Source organism: Electrophorus electricus, chromosome 2 (genome assembly GCF_013358815.1).
Source record: "Electrophorus electricus isolate fEleEle1 chromosome 2, fEleEle1.pri, whole genome shotgun sequence".
Taxonomy (NCBI): Eukaryota; Metazoa; Chordata; class Actinopteri; order Gymnotiformes; family Gymnotidae; genus Electrophorus; species Electrophorus electricus.
In genome coordinates this window covers 15,380,785-15,401,852 of record NC_049536.1, presented here as the reverse complement: position 1 = coordinate 15,401,852, position 21,068 = coordinate 15,380,785, and the positions used below count along the sequence as shown (strand labels likewise).

The 21,068-nt window shown below is 49.0% G+C and overlaps 1 protein-coding gene across 1 annotated transcript in view; it reads left to right on the top strand.

Annotated features, from left to right (window-relative positions):
- Positions 1-21,068, top strand: part of lrp6 (low density lipoprotein receptor-related protein 6) — a 47,563-nt gene that overhangs the window by 15,557 nt on the left and 10,938 nt on the right. Inside the window, exons 3-12 of the mRNA XM_027024261.2 lie at positions 2,608-2,805; positions 3,521-3,717; positions 4,567-4,701; positions 6,656-7,052; positions 9,388-9,559; positions 16,686-16,902; positions 17,077-17,366; positions 18,803-19,029; positions 19,684-19,868; positions 20,575-20,901. Of these exons, the coding sequence (XP_026880062.2) occupies positions 2,608-2,805; positions 3,521-3,717; positions 4,567-4,701; positions 6,656-7,052; positions 9,388-9,559; positions 16,686-16,902; positions 17,077-17,366; positions 18,803-19,029; positions 19,684-19,868; positions 20,575-20,901 (2,345 nt within the window). The remainder of the gene's footprint in view (positions 1-2,607; positions 2,806-3,520; positions 3,718-4,566; positions 4,702-6,655; positions 7,053-9,387; positions 9,560-16,685; positions 16,903-17,076; positions 17,367-18,802; positions 19,030-19,683; positions 19,869-20,574; positions 20,902-21,068) is intronic.

Below are 21,068 nucleotides of genomic sequence, written 5' to 3'. Positions count from 1 at the left end.
GTAACTCTAAAGAATGTGGTTAATTCACTTTTTTGTTCTCTGGAAGGAACCTGCTGCTTTTCGTGCAAAGAACTTGGCATATTAAGTTTCGTGCGATTTGGCTAGGGTAAGCTGTCGCGTGTTTGGAAGCGGATGGGTTGATGTTGTCTTGTTCCTCCTGTGTTTTGTGCGTGGCCGCATGCGCAATGTGGAAAGGAACGGAAGCCAATGTGCCAGGGCCATCATCAGACTGATCAGACTAGGGATAAAGAGACGCCGGGCTAAGGAGATGGTGAAGGGAGGAATGGGAAAGCTGGAAAAATGAAGTCGGGCATGGCGAGGAGGAAAAAACAGTGGGAAAATCAGAAAGTCGGGGTGGGTGGGGGGTCAGGGGTCGGAGGTGGAAGTGGCCCCAGTTGACGTGAGAGTGCAGTCTAGCTGTGAGGACAGTCAGAGGGCAATCTGAGCAAACAAAAGCACCCGTTAGCCCAGCACGCACGCACAAACACACCCACTCTCTGCCCCACAGGCAAACACCCTTCCCCACCCCACCCCACCTCTGGCTCTGCACTTTGTCATCTTTTAACTGTGCAAAAGGAGGCCCAGTTGAAAAAGCCCACATCCAACCACCCTCGCACCTTCCACCCTACCCCCACCCTGTGAAACGCCTCCACGGACAAGCCATCTTTGAAGGGCGGTTAAAAAAAACTCCCCAGGGCTGCGACAAAGCCCTCGAGCACTGAAAGCGCACTGGCCCGCCAGGAAGCCGTCCCCTCCGCTGGCTTTACTGTGTGTGCTTCCCTAGTCTCGGAGGGAGCAGGTTCCAGATACAGAAAGGGGAAGAAAGGAATAAAAAAAACAAAAAACGCAGCAGCACGGCTGCACTTCTCGCTTTCACACAGTAAACTTTCAGATCTTAATAATCTGCCCATGTAGAAGTGCATGAACTTTTTACAGCAGTTTGTTTTTATTAAACATTTTAACATGCTTTGTTATGTTAAACATTTAAATGGTTACCTCTTCCACTTCCCCTGGACTATCAGCGCCTTATTCCCCCCCCCCCCATTATTTAATGCCCACCCCTGCCCCTCCTCCAAAGTGAACTGCGCATCTCGTTGGCTGAGACATTATCTGAGCTTGAAAGAGTAGTTAAAGTCCATAAACCTTTCCCCGGTTAGCACTTTAATATGAGCGGGTGTTTGCTTTAGCGGGACTTTGTTCAGGAACACTGGAGGAAGGGCCCCGAGTTCCTCTCTCCATTGTGGGATGTGCACTGCAGTAACCCTCTTCCTTTCCTATGCTGTGCTGCCTCCTTCCAACCGACCTCCCAGTTGCTGGTTTGGCACCTCCTGGGCTAAATATACATTTAGTGGCACGAACGCCACAGCCAACATGCATCACTCTGCATAGCTCCCCCTCCCGCCGGGTGCTCACTCAGGCTGGGGTGGGTTTGGAGGTCCTCTGGCTGTAAGGTGAGCCTGCCCGGGCTTGGCCTGGGTCCAGAATCCCCCACCCGGTATGCGAAGACAACCCAACCTTCCTCTGCGATCCGTATGCTAGCCCCCAGCAGCCAGGCGGCCTCGGCCGGCCCCTGTAGCAGCAGCTCCGCGTTGGGAAAGCTCAAAGGTCAGCTCTCCCTATGGGCCGCAACTTCGATTTATACCCTTCCGCTGTCAGAGGTGCGACCTTTCCCCTCTGAGAGCGCGCACACACAAAGCCGGATATTTGTGTTTGACTGACGGTTTTGCAATACGGGGGTTTTAGTTGTGCAATAAATGCCCACGTAGTCCTAGGTTTTAGCTGCTCTGTGTGTTTGTTTGGTGTTTATTAGTGGTCATTATGCATTGTACTTGTTTCTGTTACCTGCAATAATGTTGTTGTAAACAAGATTTAGTTTAGCTGTTGGAGGTAATCCCCAATTGTGGGTACAAATGCTTTTGCTTCTTTTCTTTCTCCTTTTGGGTGCTTTTGTGCTTTTGCTTTGAGGCTGTGTTGTTATTTTAAACCTATTATTTCCCCTCCTGTTTGTTGCACAACATGGTGTCCGCGGCAGCTTGTATTCAGATAGACGGGCTGCGCTCCATCTCTTGCTGGAGCAGTGCTGACGATCAGCCCGTCAGACTTTCAGCTGCAGTTTAATTGAGCGCGTTTCAGGGTCTTATTGGAGTTTAACGAAAGGGCAAAGGCATAAAGCCGTTTTGCTCCCCGAGGTGGCGTAAAGAAGAGCAGCCATGACTCAAGACAAGGGAATTGTGCGTCTGTCTGGAAATGTCAACAAGATGTTGATTACGTAGGTTACCTAGCCAGGGTAGAGGGTGAAACAGCGTCTCGCGTGCAGGCCGCGGTCAGAAACCACGGCTAAGAGTGAAAGGGGCCCATGCTGAGCGGGGCGTGTTGGCTGAACACAGAGAAGGCGTACAGGATTGCGTGAGGTGACCGAGCAGGGGGGCACACGGACCGGCGGGTACGAGAATAATAACTGCCCATGCTGTGCTGGGAGGCAGGTGCACTCTGGGCCATCACAAAGAATAAGTTGTTTTTGTTTTTTGGTTTTTTGTTTGTTTTTTCCCCCGCCCTGCACTTCTTTCTTTTTCCTTTTGTTAATTTGTCCTTTCTTTCTTACCATAGTTACATGTACTGGACGGACTGGGGCGAGATCCCCAAGATCGAGAGGGCAGGCATGGATGGCACGAATCGCGCAATAATCATCGACACGGACATCTACTGGCCCAATGGGCTCACCCTGGACTACAGCCAGCAGAAGCTGTACTGGGCCGACGCCAAGTACAATTTCATTCACCGCTCCAACCTGGATGGCACGGGAAGGTAAGCCACACCCCCTCCCTCCACTACACGCTACCCACCACCTTGGGTGCGTTCTGCTTTCTGGCCATTTGCAGAGTTGTGCAAGCATAATTACCAGAGCTCCAGGTTTGACTAAAGCTCGAGATCTGTGTCATTCATTGTTCACCTGTCCATCCCAGCCAGGCAGTAGAGATGTGTTCTCTTTCATGGCCGTTGAAGTCGGCCGGTTTTTCCACAGCTGTGTCCTCTCTATGATGCCTGTGTAATTTAAGCAAGCCTGCGACCTGTCAAATCCCTTTACGTTACATTTATGGCGCACACTCCTATCCAGAACGACTTAGAAAATGCATAATGCAAGACAGTTCTAATGCCATTATTAGATCAGACCAACAGTTCAAGTGCAAATGTAACAAGTGCATATCTTACAAGTGCATGATTGTTAAATTCAAGTGCTTTTCAAAGAGATTGAGTCTGCAGTCTGCGTTTGAAGCGAGGGACTCGCTGGCTGTCCAGACCGCCAGTGGGAGTTCGTTACAACTTGGGCTTCAGTGAAAGTACCTGGATGTTCCCGGTTATGTTCTCCTTGTAGGCAATCCCACCCCTTTAGCACGTGCTACCTCAGCATGTCCAGGGGGCCTGGGTATTGCAGTATTGATGCACCTTTGTTTGCTCGTGTGTGTGTGTGTGTGTGTGTGTGTGTGTGTTTGTGTTTGTTTGTTTGTTTCTCCCTGCTCAGAGAGGTGGTGGTAAAGGGCTCCCTGCCCCACCCATTCGCCCTGACGCTGTACGAGGACACGCTCTTCTGGACGGACTGGAACACGCACTCCGTCCACGCGTGCCAGAAGCAGACGGGTGAAGACCGGCGGGAGGTCCACTCCAACATCTTCTCGCCCATGGACATTCACGTCTTTAGCCAGAAGAGGCAGCCCAGCAGTAAGCCCCACACTTCTGCCCTCGTCCATTCACCCAGCATGCGTAGCTGCACGCCCAGAGCTGTCAAATCCCCCCCCAATGCGCTGCTCCAACAAGGGCTGAGGCCTTCCACCGTGAGCCACACCGCAGGGCGTTGCACACCTCACGCACAGTTTCCGTAGCAGGGGCCAGGTTGACTTGGCGTGGCATGCTTTGGAACAGACCAGAGAGCTCCTGCTCCCCTGGGTCCTGTTTATTAGAGCCTTCTCCCCGAAACAATGCACAATGGCCCCGTTGGGTAATACTACTCTGCAGAAATGATTACAGCACAGTCACCTTTCCACCAGGCCTCACAATGGGGCCCCTGTTCCCACTGAATGTGGAGAATTTCTCATGGCAGAGAGAAAAGCCTGGGACTCGGCCATAGTGCCAGTGAGAGCAGTGCTTCTCGCTCACTCTGTTATTCTTCTTTCTCTCTCTCTCTCATTAGTCTCGCTTTATCTCGCTCGTGCTTTCTCTACTCCGTCTCCCCCCCCCCCAAAAAAAACTTGTACTCACTCACCCACATCTTACTGTCTTTGACCTTTCTTGTCTCTGTCACTCACAGCTCAAACTCACTTTCTCACCTTCTCTCTCTCTCTCTCTCTCTGCGCACGCACGCGCGCACTCTCTCTCACATTCCCACACACTCACTCTCAGGCATGCATGCTGCCTGTCTGTGTGTAATGGAGACACCATCAAGGTTGCACGTGAACGTTCCTTCGCTGCTAAGCCTGGTCTGAGCTTGCCTCCGCAGTCACGTCCCACAACCCCCCTGACACATCGCCGTAGCAGCAGCTGACCTCCTCACCTTGTACACCTCTCTCTCAGCCACACCAAGCCCCTGCTCCCTGAAGAATGGCGGCTGCTCACACCTGTGCCTGCTGTCTCCGGTGAAGCCCTACTACCAGTGCGCCTGTCCCACCGGCGTGCAGCTGCTGGAGGACAACCGGACCTGCCGAAACGGTGAGGCATAGACGCACGCACACTTGGCCCTCAGCAATATTGTCCACGATATGGCACCTGAAGAAAAAGTCCTAAAACGCACCAGTGAGTTGACAAAATGGAAAATGCTGCGTTGTTCTCTAGCAACCAACTCCCCAGGCCTTTAGATGCACACGTGGTGCTGAGCCTCCTTTTGCCCTCCACACACAAGTGAGACGAGACCTTGGTTCCATCTCCTGAGGATGCCAAGAGTTTTTGTTCCCTTACGAGTTCTGTCTTCCACTCTAGCCTGAAGTGTTTTTGTAGCAGGAGTCCGCTGGCCAAGCCTATTCCTGTGCTGGAGATCTCCAGCTGGAGCAGTGGGGGCAGGAGGCTGAGGTTGGATCCTCCTCACCACAGAGAGCCAATAGCTAGAATCCTGCCTGCCACCTCTCATCCACTTGCTGTGTATTTGTGGTTCTTCTATAGCCCATATGATACTGAAGCATACCCCAGTACTACAGTTTGTTGCACTGAGACGCCACTTTTTTTCCCTCGTCAAAGTTCTCTCTCTGTCTGTGTGTCTGTGTCTGTGTGTCTGTGTCTGTGTGTCTGTGTCTGTGTGTCTGTGTCTGTCTGTGTGTGTGTCTGTGTGTGTCTGTCTGTGTGTCTGTGTGTCTGTCTGTCTGTCTGTGTGTCTGTGTGTCTGTGTGTCTGTCTGTCTGTCTGTGTGTCTGTCTGTCTGTGTGTCTGTCTGTCTGTCTGTCTGTCTGTCTGTCTGTCTGTCTGTCTGTCTGTGTGTCTGTCTCTGCAGTTGAAGGTGCAGGAAGGAGCTGACCTGTAGTCACTATAGCAACGTAGCTCGTTGAGAGAGCTTATGTATCTCATAATCATGGTTATTTTGTCCCTTTATATTCTCGCTCGCTCGCTCGCTCACCATTTGTTTTTCTGCCTCATTTCCCCCAGTCAGCAGAGGGGCAAGCAGGGCTTTGTGAAGCAGTGGATCGGCCCATCACAATGCCGCCTTTCACCGGCGCCCCTTTATCCGGCCCGACAGCATTCTGCCTCTCCCCACTCCCAACCCCCCCACCACCTACCCCTCTCTCCGCTGCCTTTCGCAGAGCAGGGTTACACTCATTGGGCTACTTCACCAGCTCCCTCGAGACTGTTTGATATCTCCATATTGTCCCTAGCTGAACCCCGAGTCGCCTTTTTCTGCCTGTGAGCCTACTGTGTCTCCCTCTGTCCTGTTCATTGTCCCTGTGTTTCTCTCCACAAGCACAGAGTGCGAGTCAGGCATTTGGTATAAGAGGATATCCGAGGCTGCCTGGTTTTAAGGAAGCGTTCAGGATACGTGGTTTTTCGAGGATGCTGTCTGCGTTGTGCATTCACCAGTTTGAGTTATGCTACTCTAGCAGGCTTTTAAAGAGCAGCTCCATTAAAACATTACAGCCTCATTTCCTGTTGGCACACCTGGGAGCCACAAAGCCGGCCCTGGCACACCACCAGTGTTTGTTTTTCCTCTTGCTACGAATGGTTCAAGTGCCATTAAAGCCATGACTCCTCTGCTCGAACAGGATCAGGACCATGTGTTGTGACCGACCGCCAGGATTCCATAGTTCCTTTGCACCCTCGTGGTCACTCAGAAAGCCTGAAAGGCATAAATCAGGATGTTAAATAACACCACCCACTTGCAACAGTGCAGTGTCTTTCAGTGGATTGCCGACAAGGATTACAAGAGGTGGATGCTTAAGGCACTTTCCATAGGTTGCCTTGATTTTCCTTAGTCTGTATTTAAGATTATAGGAGTCGGTGGTTCATTACACTGTACCCTTCAATTCCCCAATCAAACAAGAGCATCACACATTGTCTTCTATATTGTATAGCCCAATAACAATAGCAGCTTGCGTACACATTTACCTAAAGAGATATGATTGGACCTGCATGGTTCCCTGGTAGACCCCCTCAACCCATCTCTCTCGCACTCTCCTCACAGGTCCCACACAGCTCCTCCTTTTAGCGCGGCGCACGGACCTGCGGCGCATCTCACTGGACATGCCCGACTTCACTGACATCGTGCTGCACGCCGACGACATCCGCCATGCCATCGCCATCGACTACGACCCCGTAGACGGCCACGTGTACTGGACGGATGACGAGGTACAGGCCATCCGCCGCTCTCGCCTTGACGGCAGCGACGCCCAGTTCGTGGTCACCTCCCAAGTGAACCACCCGGACGGCATCGCTGTGGACTGGGTGGCCCGCAACCTCTATTGGACGGACACAGGCACGGACCGCATCGAGGTGACGCGCCTCAACGGCACCATGAGGAAGATCTTGATCTCCGAAGACTTGGACGAGCCGAGAGCCATCGTCCTGGACCCTGTTGCAGGGTGGGTTGCTTCTCGTCTTCTTTGCAAAGTCTTATTTGTTTTGTTTGTTTTTGTTGTTCCCAATGGTTTTACGTGCTGCGCCTTTCATAAGTGTTACAATTTTCTAGTCACTACAACTGCTGACTTCCGTCCCCCAGGAACAGGAACAGCCTTGTTTACTGCTGGATGTTAGCTTGGAGAATCCAGCAGAAATTCTATTAATGGATAAAATGTGTCACGTATTCCCCTAAAATCACGTCTTTGCGTTGCATTGAAGTGCTGAATTTTGTAGGTTGGCGATGTTGTAGGGTTTCACTGTAAACCATGGTAAACTTCTTGACAGTTTGTATTACTGGTTCAGATTTTAAAGATCATTAAAACCGTGGTTGGTTATGGTACTTTGAAAAACTCGCATTGTATACTGTCCGGCTTTGTGTCAGTGAAAACATGGCGAAATGAAATGACAGCACTCCAGAGAAGTTTCAGCTTTCTAAGGGCTAAGCTGGAAGTGTGGTCACGAGACTTCGGAATGGGGGAAAATGTCACTGTCTAACTTTCTAATAGCTTGTTCCTTACTCTTGTAAAATCACTATGCTTTGTTACGTTGTCAGTGGTGTAGTGGAGCCGGCACTTTTTGTACCTCACCTTCAGCGCTAGCTTTACACCCATTTATAATGAAGTCTGTGTATATTTGTTTTTGCGTATTATTGAAACAAAACACCGTTTAGACATTCAGCTGAAGTCGAGCAAAAAAGTTGATCTCTTACAAAGTCCTGAGGCATTTGACCTACTTTACTGTCAGGGGGAACATCGGAAAACACTGATATTCTGAAACGACCTACAAATTAGCCGATTATACCAAAACATTTAGAAAACATGTACAAGCAGACTCAACTCTTCCCTCTGCGCTTGACTTGTGATGAACAACACCATACTTAGCATCCACATTCAGAAAGTCATGCCTTCCTTGCCAGCTAATTTACGTACCTGGAGCCATGCATGGGAGGCATGGATCATGTAGCTTAAATTTTGCATGCAAACACACACATGTTCACTTCATTTTAGGGCCTGAGAAAGTCTGCTAGGACTTTTATAGGTGACATTGCTGTTGTACGCTAATTCATGTCAATGAGCAGAATGGAAGTAGGCTAGCCAGTCACCTTGTTGATGTGGGTATTTAACAACAATAATCGTAAAAGCTCTAATAATAATGCTAATGGCAATAACTGCTTTGACCTGCTTTCTTTCACATCATCTCCACATCACCGTGGGTCACCAGACTCTTATTGGCCTATTGCACACAATAACACATCGCATAGTTTAGTTACCCAACCAATTGTATTGTTTGTTTAAAATCCAATGGTCATCAAATTGCTTGTAAGTGTTTGAACAGGAGAAACACTACTCCTTTGTATTTGTCAGTTGTTGGGTTGCGCTTACCATCATGGTCTTCTCAAGGCTCATCTGTATTGCTTGGAGTCATTTCATATGCACTGTAGATGCAACACCAGAAGATGGACTGTGTGTGTGAGACAAAGAAAGAGAATAGCAGTATTAATAGTAATTAAAATTATTCTGTAATGATGCTATATTACCTTTTGAACATTTTCAGCAATTTGAAACAATAACAAAAAACTACCCATATGATAAACTTTGTGATTTTGGACAATTTAATAACTTTCATAGTTTCATCTGTAGTCTGTGGTTGGCGATGTGCCTGAATGCATTTACTCCCAGCTGTAAAACCATGCTGATACTAGGTTTATGACCCATATGTTTTTGAGGAAGTGAGGTCATCATTTGTAAACTGCTGGCCTCTCTCCCCCCCCCTCCTGTTGCCAAGCAACAGTCTCCATGGCTACAGAGTGCCTCAGGTCATGATGGCTAGCTGGACAGAGCTGTGTGTGTGTGTGTGGCATATACTCAACTTCAAGTGGCATTCTTGCTCAATCGCCTGGTTATATGTCATTTTATAGTGTTATAGACTGTTGGCAACTGATTACATCATTCTCACTGCAGGTCTGGCTGTTGCTGCAGGCAAAGGGTTATAGGGTGACATCACCACTGAGCTGCGCACACCCCTTCTCGTGGTTCAAATTTTAGCTTCTTCTACATTTTAGATCAGTATTATTTCATTTACAAGAATATAATCTTTCCAATGAATGGTATCCCCTGTACTACATGTGGATTAATTTAATTGCAGATTATTTAACATCCATGTCATAGCAGTGGGCAGGAACTGGAGTTCAGTTGCTCACAGCTGTGCCTACACTTCCACTTCTGTCAAATCTTCATGGAGGCTTGTACATAACCACTGTCCCAACTAATCTCACCAGTTCTCACTCCCCTCCCCCAGGTACATGTACTGGACCGACTGGGGCGAGACACCGAAGATCGAGCGTGCAGCACTGGACGGCACGGAGCGTGTGGTGATGGTGAACACCTCTCTTGGCTGGCCCAACGGCCTGGCGCTCGACTACGACGAGAGGAAGCTCTACTGGGGTGACGCCAAGACCGACAAGATAGAGGTAAGGCATGGGGGTGGGGGGTGGGGGTGTGAAATGTCAGTATTTGCAATGTGATTTAAATTCGTGCTGGAACCAGATGTAACCAACTGTAGCCCTTAGCAACATGCTGAACTTGCACTCCTGCACCCACACACTGCAGCTAATTACTCGAGCACGCTTGTCACACTCCTGACCATGTTTACATTATGTCTGAAAAGCAGTAGAACTGGCACCAGAGAGGAAATCCCTGGGGTTAGCCTGGTGCTCATACCACGAGCAGTGCTCTTCACTCCCCAGCCAACGAGATGTGACGCAGCGCTGCGTCAGAGGCTGACCGTAGGCGCGGGCTGCTCTTGCTGTTGCTGCTGCTGTCGTTGCAGTAAATGCCACGTGGTGCTATGTTGGCGTTGGCGCTGCTGCAGCTGCACTTCTCCTGCTTGCTCCCTTCCTCCCTCATTCCTTCTCCCTCGCCTCCCTAGCATCAGTGGGTCTCATTTAAATGAGCTCAGGGGGTGGTCGGACCACACGGTTGGTCCAGTTGGTCTGGGCAGATTGTGTGTGTGTGTAAGTAAATACTTGCACGTATATGTGTGAGCATGCATGCATTTATGTCTGTATGCAGGTCTTTGTGTGTGCATATGCATTTATGTTTGTCTGTGTGTGTGTGTACATGAGAGGGAGAATGATTGTGTGCTGCAGGGGGCCTTTGTGCAGTCTGCAGCAGTTCTCCCCCATGCTGGCTGCTTCGTCACCGCAATAACAGCACCCAGCTTCACCTTCAGCTCGCCTAGTGCAGCTTCCAGGAACCATTATCCCCATGCACATGCATGCGAGCAGGGTTGCCAGCGATCAGCATTAAAGACGTTGCCACTCTTGAGGGTTTGAACAGGACGGCCTGGAATTTTCCAAGAATCGAGAACTATCTGGTTCAGTTTCCAAATAAGGACAACGTATATTGAATGAATGTTTGGTTTGATTCGAAAAGTCCCATTCTTTGTGTGTGCCTGGCCAAACGAGTCACTGTGCTTTCTGCTTCTTCAGAGGCTCGTTATTGCACATGAGCTCGTCGTGATCAGTGTACTAGATACTCGCGACTGTGCTCAGAGCTTCCATCACTAAGCCTCCCCTCGGGGATCCCTGCTGTTTGCCGGTGAGGTTTTTAGGAGCGCTCGTCTCACAGGCCATCCTCTCGCCCCCTCTCTCCTCTCCCACATGAAAAATGGCCATGCCGCCTCCAGTTCCACACCCCAGCCTTTCCCGAATCTCGCCCCAGAGCCTGGAATAAGGAAAACTCAGGCCACAATGCCACTCCATTCCAGCTACCGCGTGCCAGTCTAAACAAACACAGCAGTGATCGGTTTCCGCTTACGCTCCCTCGCCCCCCCACCGCCACCCCCCTCCCTCCCTCTGCTGTGGGTTTGATTCTCGAGGCCCACCAGTCAGACCAGGGAGAGCCGCTACGGATCGGGGACGTGAACTACACGTCAGCTCCCGTTTCTACAGTGATTTGGGGTCTACATCCAGCCAGATTTTTGTTACACATTAGACAATTCTTTCAGTTGCACATATGCACAGTACAGGAATTGAACACTTGCCAAAACAGGTATGAAATAAGACCCTGCTGGACCACCTTGACCCCTTTTTTGCTTCCCTGTTTACAAATTAAAACGCTCCAGGTTTCAAAACAAGCTTTGTTTGGCCGCATCCAATGATCGGAGCCACTTGTGCTCCGAGTCTGCGGCTCCAGAGCCAGCGAGCCCGGCAATGTCCAGATCTGTAATTCTGGACTTGTTTTCCGAAACCAGCAGACCTCAGAGCAGGTCTGGTTTAGCGGCACTCTCGTTGTGGCATTGGAGCACGGTGCGGGCGTGCCCACTGGCACAGAGAAGCCTCGCCTCCGCTTTTGAGGGCGGGCCTTCCTCCTGCAGGCCACTTACTCCCAGCCAGCACCTCCGGGGTTACTGTCGTCCGAGAGAGAGGGAGCCCTGTGTGCGAGCATGCATACGTGCGTACGTTGTGTGTAGGGTCGTTGGAGCAGCAGCTTGGCTCTCCTCAGTGAGGCGGTGATTTTGCGGCTGTGTCTCACATCTGGTTGCGATTGCGGCCTGTACTCCAGCTGCGGTCTGCGCTGTTTAGAATAGCCCCAGAATCTGCAACCCACACCACACTGCGGTCACAACTCCCAAACCGTTGGAGACCTTTTGGCTGAGGCCATCGTACTAAGGATGGAAACTCCATTTTATACTTGTGTGCTCTCACTCTCTCGCTCGCTCTTTCTCGCGTGTGTGCGTGTGTTCATCTGCATGTGGCTGTATGTGTTTGTGTAAATCATAGAGAAAACGAAATTGTAATGTACAGATTATGCTACTTTCTAGTTTTGTCCTACTTTGGCTACTAAGGTGCCAGTTTGTAGTTTCATTTTCTCGTCTGTAAATCCAAGCCGTGGCCTGTGCAAAATGATTGGCAGTTCGAATTTTCTCACAGCATATGCAGCCAGCAGAGAGGAAAACTGCTCTTGCAAAAGAGAAACGAAGCATAGCTGTGACCTTAGAAGTAATCTGATTATGAAGCGTTTTGCTCATTTTATTAGCAACCAGGACCTGCTAAAGTGGCAGGTCCCCTTGACTGATGGAGCTTCTGATAGAGCGTTTGTATTATGCCTGATGATATTGTACACTTTGATGTTGTGACACAGCCTGGTCTGTCTCTTGTGATCTGGTGTACGAATCACATAAGGGGGAGCCAACTCGTATGCATGATGTAACTGCTCTCTAAATGTACTGACATAATCTTAAATGTGGTTACTTTTGGCCTTTGGCGATCACTCTTAAAACTCTCAAAGGTCCTCAAACCGTACTGGGCTAAAATCTGCTGGACTAAAACCAAGAAGTTCTTGTACTGCCTTGCATACTTCAGATAATGTCAAAGGTACTCCTTCATCCCATGTTTTCAAAACATGGACTTAAGAGATCTGTGGAGTCTTTCTAGCGTATGCCGAGATTCTGTATGGTATGGGCTAGACAGTACACGGTTTACCCTCAAAGCATTCATTGCTTGTGAGAAGATTTTAGAAAGTCTGTTTGTTACTATGGGTGAACCAAACATGCTGGTGGCTGGTCAAAGCCTTAAGTACAGGAGTGGTTATTTTCATCGGTGGAATTGCCTCTAGCAGTCTGGTGGTGGCACGCATGACCCTTACAGAAACTACTTACCTGACTTTGGATTTTGACAGTGGGCCCCATGATCTGGTACCAATGCTCTCTCAAATGGTTCATAGACTACAGGAATGGAAACAAATCTTTCTTGAGACTGGGCTAAAAGAGGTGTTGGAGTACACAGGTCTTTGTCACACCTAAATGACCTGACCATCTAAAGCAGTCTTGTCTAAAACAGTCTCATGCTATGGGCTAGGTACTACAACCTGGTTATAACCAGTACAATCTACACATTAGAAGTCCATCGTCTTAAGTAATATCCTGTTTGCTTGTCTGTCCTCCCCCCCCCCCCACCTCCACAAGAGACACAAAGCAACCTTCCAAAGTGGGATCTACTTCCTGAGCAGAAGACACACATTCACTTTACCACCAAATTAGATTTTATCTTCCCAGTCTTGAGCATCAGAATTTACATCTACTTGCTTAAAATCTATTCAGGACATCTAGTACTACATTTTCAGCTTCATTAGAGTCAGAATTTATAGTCAAGACAATTCAATCCCCGTCTAAATTCCTTCTTCTGAACTCTGGTGGCTACCCACACTGCAAAAACATCTCAGACACAGATAAAAGTGGCTTCTCAGTCTCTTCTAAAACAGGCAACACTTCCTCCAGCTATATAACCTGAACCACCATTACCAGTAAAGCTGAACATATGCCAGGTTTAAGCTCACCTCACCCCCCCACACCTCCACAAGAGACACAAAGCAACCTTCCAAAGTGGGATCTACTTCCTGAGCAGATGACACACATTCACTTTACCACCAAATTAGATTTTATCTTCCCAGTCTTGAGCATCAGAATTTACATCTACTTGCTTAAAATCTATTCAGGACATCTAGTACTACATTTTCAGCTTCATTAGAGTCAGAATTTATAGTCAAGACAATTCAATCCCCGTCTAAATTCCTTCTTCTGAACTCTGGTGGCTACCCACACTGCAAAAACATCTCAGACACAGATAAAAGTGGCTTCTCAGTCTCTTCTAAAACAGGCAACACTTCCTCCAGCTATATAACCTGAACCACCATTACCAGTAAAGCTGAACATATGCCAGGTTTAAGTTCACCTCACCCCCCCCCCCCCCACCTCCACAAGAGACACAAAGCAACCTTCCAAAGTGGGATCTACTTCCTGAGCAGATGACACACATTCACTTTACCACCAAATTAGATTTTATCTTCCCAGTCTTGAGCATCAGAATTTACATCTACTTGCTTAAACTATTCAGGACATCTAGTACTACATTTTCAGCTTCATTAGAGTCAGAATTTATAGTGAAGACAATTCAATCCCCGTCTAAATTCCTTCTTCTGAACTCTGCTGGCTACCCACACTGCAAAAACATCTCAGACACAGATAAAAGTGGCTTCTCAGTCTCTTCTAAAACAGGCAACACACTTCCTCCAGCTATATAACCTGAACCACCTTTACCAGTAAAGCTGAACATATGCCAGGTTTAAGCTCACCTAAAGCTAGGTCTGAATGCACTCTATACCTGATTAGGTCACACCCATGTTTGTCATGTATTGCTCTTTCCTGACATTTTACCAGTTTCACTTGGTACTTTATATCTAATCTTGTGTGAGACCAGTTTCACCTCCCAGCAGTGCTTCTAGTGCGCACGAAGACATTTTTCTCTTACTGTATGTACATCGTCTCTGGTAAGCTGTATTTAGGCTCCTCCATTAGCACCAACTCATGCAGGGTTTCAAAGCGGTAAATGTATCTACCATTACACCACTTATCAAAGAGCATGCTTTTCTCAAAAACAAATTTTACAAATGTTTGTGAGGGGGACTGGTGCTCTAAACTTCTGTTTGTATGCTTGTGGTACTAACTCGTATGCTTTTTAAGATGGCAGTTTTCACAGAGACATAGTTGATGATTTATTGTAATGTTGTTCCATATTAGGGGTCCAGTTTCTCTAAACGGAGGAAACAAATTAAACATTTTTACTCAGCAAAAGCAGCTAGAATAGTAGGTCGAGCCACACTACTAGAGTTGGGCAAAATACAGGAAACCTTTTCCAAAGGTGTCTGGGAAGGGCCAAATCGTGTCAGCGCTTGTGGAACTGCAGCGACAACCTTCTCCACCAATTCCATCTCTCACAGGCGGGCTTCCCTTCCCACTTCCAGTTCCATTTTCCGGCTGGGGATTTTTCATCTCAGAGTTTGCTTGCCAATCGTGTGCCTTCTCTTGGGCCTCCATTTGAACTTGTGCCAATAACACTTTTTAATGAGCCTCATCCCAGGAGTCGGCAGAGCTCAGTGACGGCGGGTCATGCAGAGGTCGTGTTACCTTAGCCTCGGGTAAAACTGGACCGGTATACTCAGTCTTCACATTCTCTTCCACCTGGAGCCAACAACTTCTGGTACTGAACCTCCAGTGTAGTGCTGTCCACAGAAGAGGCCAAGTTCCACCAGAATACCTGCCACTACACTTTTTCATTATTTAACAATTGCCTTGTTACCGGAAAACTGAAGAGAAGAGCCGTTGTGAGTAGATCATCTTTCTTACATACCTATAGCTGATCAAGTCTGAGATTGTCAAAAGGCATACTTCTGCTGCACAAAACTGCAAATCATACAAAATCACTCTGGCTAGTGTGGCTCTTGGACAACAGTGCAAATAGCAAAGCAACCTCTGACTAAAGATGACCCTCTGCTAGGTCTAGGGGTTTTGAGGGTCATAAACATGAGGCTAGTGTGGATGGTGTGGTGGGTGGAGACAGTGATTTAAGGATGCGGGCAACTATACTGCAACCATGGAGTGTATTAGACAACTTTGCACAGTTTCAGAGTGAAAGGTTGGAGCACTCCCAGTGAGAGCGCCATGGACAGCACCAACGACAAGCTTTAAAACCAACATTTCTGCATATGTAAACCACCATCAAAAGAAACCAAAACATCTAGACTGTAGCTTCCCAGTGTGCCCAGCGTAGCGTCCATGATTCCCTAGGTTTAAAAGCTCGCAACTTAACTGGATAGATTCTGCTAAATTAACCAACTAGCTCTTGGAGCAGCACAAGAAAATCAGCTCCTACATTCAGAGTTGTTCATATTTGTATAAGCATCAAAACACAATCAGCTGTGTAAGTCAAGTGATCATACAAAACTAGCAGCTATCACAGGGGGCGTTTTAATGGCAGTGTGTTTGGATTGGCAGAACAAAGGTTGACCAAAAAGCTTGAGCTAATTAGAGTGACGAAGACCAGCATCCCTGTGTGTCTAGGCCTCATGGTCATTAACTTAATCGCACCCCTCCTCCACAGTATACACACGCGCACGCACACTTGCTGGAGGAGAGGCAATGTTCCAGGCATATGCGCTTACGCTAACCCTTACCCTGGTTTGTCCCACTATGATTGCCAGGTCAGGCCAAGAGCTCTACTATGACGACTGTTCACCCATTCAAGGAGAGTTCCAGTCCAGAATCAGGTGTTGGGCGTTTACCACCATAGACTGGAAGGGTTTTAGACAAATTGCAATGAGGAAGCGTGTGATAAATTAAGGATCAGAGAAGCATCAGAGGTAGTGAATAGAGAGTAAACTCATGCTCAGACTTGCAGGTCAGCCCCCATTGAAGATCGAAGATCAAAGCCATATAGAAGACGCGACCGGTGACCACGAGTCAGCTCAGAACTCCCGAGTTTTCACCTCATGAGCATCTCATGAGCTCGTCTTCAGCTCATCACCTGAGCACCAGGTGGAACGGTTCAGAGCACTTTACCACATGCAGCACAGCAGCCACATTGCGGGCTATAATAGAAAGTCTGTTTTTAGTGTGTTCATTTTTGGAGTGGCTCGCTCTGTCAGACTCCACCCTTCTCAGTTACACTTTAGCTGGGGCACTGCTATATGGTGTAAAAATATCAGTGATGATTACAGTGCTTTTAATCTCTCTCTCTCCCCCTCCCCGTCCCCCCCAAGGTGATGAATATGGATGGCTCGGTCCGGCGGATCTTGGTGGAGGACAAGCTTCCTCACATCTTTGGCTTCACCCTGCTGGGCGAGTACATCTACTGGACAGACTGGCAGAGGCGCAGCATTGAGCGTGTGCACAAGCGCACGGCCGACAGGGAGGTCATCATCGACCAGCTGCCAGACCTCATGGGTCTGAAGGCCACCTACGTCCAAAAGGCTTTTGGTGAGTGGCCCATCATCCTGGGAATTGTCGGCAGGGCATGCCCAGCTAACGTTTAAACAGAGACGACCAGCTAGTCTCATGTGTGGAAGGAGTTTTGAAGATGTCTTTCCCGAGGACACGGACCTTGCGGAGCTGAGTACCCATTAATAATAATCTCCCCCACCCCCACCCCAGGCACTAACCCGTGCGCCGAGGGTAACGGCGGCTGCAGCCACCTGTGCCTGTACAAGCCGCAGGGTGTGGCGTGCGCCTGCCCTATCGGCCTGGAGCTCATTGGCGACATGAGCACCTGCATCGTGCCTGAGGCCTTCCTGCTCTTCTCCCGCCACACGGACATCCGCCGTATCTCCCTGGAGACCAACAACAACAACGTGGCCATCCCGCTCACTGGCGTCAAGGAGGCGTCCGCGCTCGACTTCGATGTCACCGACAACCGCATCTACTGGACCGACATCACACTGAAGGTGAGAAGGAGGAGGGGGAAGACGCTATTGCGCAAGGAGCCTGCCTGTTTCTCCTGACTGGCTGGCTCCCTGCTCAAAGCGTGCTTCAATAATGGGTTCCCTGGAGATGCCTATTTGGAAATAATTGATGGCTTATTCTTTCCCCATCTCTTGCTGTTTCTTTTTTTGTGTGAGAGTGAGTTAATCTCTCTCTCTCTCTCTCTCTCTCTCTCTCTCTCTCTCTCACTCTCACTCTCTCTCTCTCTCTCTCTCTCTCTCTCTCTCTCTCTCTCTCTCTCTCTCTCTCTGCGCCACATTCTCCTGAATTCCTGTCTAGCGCCTCCCCCTGCCGGGAGTCTTGCATGGTGTTTTTTCTCTTTCTACTGTCTACTTGCCACATTGTGCAGTGTGCTACCGTGCCACGGTAAAGCCGCCAGGCAAGCTGTTTGGGTAAGAGCTGGAAGCGGGCTCTTCAGTGATGCACAGATGCCCTCCACTCCTGTAGAGCTGGCTGGGACCCTACCGCTTCTGTAGGGCTGGCTGGGCTGATGCCATAGACACCAGGTGGTACAGAAACACTGTACCTGTATCCAGCACTTGCCTGGCCGTCTTTGCGGGTGTACAAGAGTTTCAGCCTGCCATCTCTAGCGCAGCCTTTCCAGGTCTCCTAGAGAGAGCTTTAACATTGCAGTGTTGAGGTTTGGCGTCCAAAGCAATTGTCTACCTTTCTTTTTATTTACAAGTAGATTTTTCCATTATTTAGTGGTTTAGTAGAAGTATAAAAGACAGAAGCAGTAAACATTTGGACGTTGCTCTCATTAGAGAGTGTGGGAGAGTTTAAGGACATCTTAAAAGTGATGCAAAAATGATTCAATTTCAGACATGGTGCAAATAGTGTGAGTAACAGACTGCATTTGGGTCTCTCTCTGTTCTGTGAATGTTATGATGTTTTGAGTGTTTTAAAAGGTGAAGTGTGTGTGTGTGTGTGTGTGTGTGTGTGTGTGTGTGTGTGTGTGTGTGTGTGTGTGTGTGTGTGTGTGTGTGTGTGTGTGTGTGAGAATGCATGACCTTGCTTAGAATCTTCCAGCAGCAGTGGTAGTTCCCTTCTCAGAGGTTTTGTTTTCATTCTTCTAATGAGGTGTCTGGGTCCCTGCATGTGCCTTAGACTAAACTTGGGCCTTGCCTGCCTTCCCCCTTTTTACAGAAGAGGAGCGTTTCACCCTTAAAGGGGCAGCGTCCCTTTTTTTTTTTTTTTTTTTTTTTTTTTTTGCCTTCTTTGGCCTTAATCATCGTGCACCTGTAAGACCTTACTCTTCAGGAAACGAGCATGAGTCCACTGCGTCTCGTTCCGAAGGCACTCGCACCCTCGAAGCAGCGTGACTCTTTGCACTTGGTAACAGGTCTGGCTTTACATACCTCATTAACATGTCTCACTTTATCCCCACCCCAACCATCAGACCATCAGCCGGGCGTTCATGAACGGCAGCGCGTTGGAGCACGTGGTGGAGTTCGGCCTGGACTACCCCGAGGGCATGGCTGTGGACTGGCTGGGCAAGAACCTGTACTGGGCAGACACAGGCACCAACCGGATCGAGGTGGCGAAGCTGGACGGGCAACACCGGCAGGTCCTTGTGTGGAAAGACCTGGACAGCCCACGAGCCCTGGCCCTGGACCCGGCCGAAGGGTAGGGGCCGTCTGTGTATGCACCCACCTGACTGATTGCTGGACAGTATGAAAGACTGGACTTCTCTCATCTCTCTCTCTCCCTCTCTCCTCTCCCTCTCTCTCTCTCTCTCTCTCCCTCCCCTGCTCTCTTAGCCAAAAGTTTAAAGAGTTTATAAGCTCATTGTTTTCAGATAATTGCAGTCTGGGTTCCAATAGGCATTCTAAATGAGCCTGGACTGGAAGGTCTTGACAGCATGTAGCGTCTTTGTCGTTCTCCCTCTTTTGTTCCTAGTGAGCATAATGATCGGTTTACCAGTGCACAGGTTATTAAATGGCAACCAAGGCCTCTTAAAAATATTCCCCAAAATTAGAGCTGAAGGATTAAAGGCAAAATGCCTCTCACAAGGAAAGAATTACCTCAGTTCCTCATCCAGCAGGGGCTGTAAATGTTACAGCCACGCTGGCCTGTCAGTCATTGTATTGCATGAGTCTTCTTTCTCACAATTACCACTCTGTCTGAGGAGGTAGAAGAGGCAGGTGTGGTGCATGCTGAATGCTCTCAGTGCTCTAGGTCTGTTCGTGTGTGTGCACGCGCATGTGTATGTGGGCTCTTATCACAGCCAGAACGTACAGTATGACCCCTCCATGTCTCCCGCACTTTGTCCCCCTGCAGTTTCATGTACTGGACAGAGTGGGGTGGCAGGCCCAAGATCGACCGAGCGGCCATGGACGGCACGGGCCGCATCACACTGGTGCCCAACGTGGGCCGCGCCAACGGCCTCACCATCGACTACGCCGAGAGACGCCTCTACTGGACCGACCTGGACACCACGCTCATCGAGTCCTCCAACATGCTTGGTGACCACCCGCCCGCTTGCTCGTTGCAACATTGCCCGGCTGTCTTTCTTTCCAAGATTCTCTCTCTCTCTCTCACATTGATTCCTGTGTAACGGCCTTTTCTGTGGTCAGCACTATCAAATGCTTTCTGCAGATCTGTTAAATAGATTGCATTTGTTTCAGCTGAAATCAAAGTTCGTACACAATGTACAAAATCTCATGTTCTCGATTTTTGACGTCTCCGTTTGTTATGGAAGCCGTTAATATCTAATCACACATTATGTTAAAAAAAAAAAAAAAAAGGATGTGGTCCTTTTGCCTGTGTAGTTCCATTTTTGTCCTATGCTCACATTCATATGAGCTTCATTTAGTGATTTTAGTTTATATAAAGCCAATATGTCCTCAATTAGTTAGGTCTGCTGTGCTGCTGGAGCTGGTGGAGGGAGGGGGGTGGGGCTTCAAAGGGCAGTTTAATAGCCCAGAAAGTAAAGCTGTTGGCACTGACATGCTGCGAGTCTGGGCCTGGATCTGGGCCTCTGGCACTCGGCACTCCTACAGAGCAGGACTTCTGTGCAAAGTCCGTATACCCACCTCAATCTCTGGTCTTAACAAAGGCCCCATGTTATCTCAGGACAGTCACTGCATTGAATGGTGCAGTGGCCATGAGGGGAGCGTGTTTTTCAGCGTCGATGTTTTATTAACGATGTTTGTTTTTGTTTGTCTGCAGGTCTGGAGCGAGAGGTGATCGCCGACGACCTGCCTCACCCGTTCGGCCTCACCCAGTACCAGGACTATATCTACTGGACGGACTGGAGCCAGCGCAGCATCGAGCGGGCCAACAAGACAAGCGGGCAGAACCGTACGCTCATCCAGGGCCACCTGGACTACGTCATGGACATCCTGGTGTTCCACTCATCACGGCAGGGTGGCTGGAACGCCTGTGCCTCCACCAACGGCCACTGCTCGCACCTCTGCCTGGCCGTGCCCATCAGCAGCTACGTGTGCGGCTGCCCTGCCCACTACTCGCTCAACTCCGACAACAAGACCTGCAGTGGTGAGCCGCTCACGCACGCACATGCATACAGACATGCATACATCGGTTTTATGGAGAGGATTCATTAAAGATCTCTATCAGATGTTTGAAAGCGTGGTTTGGCAGTCAGTCAGTAACTTGTTTTTCCCCCAGCCGACAGCAAAGAAGACTGAAGCGATCTACAGTTT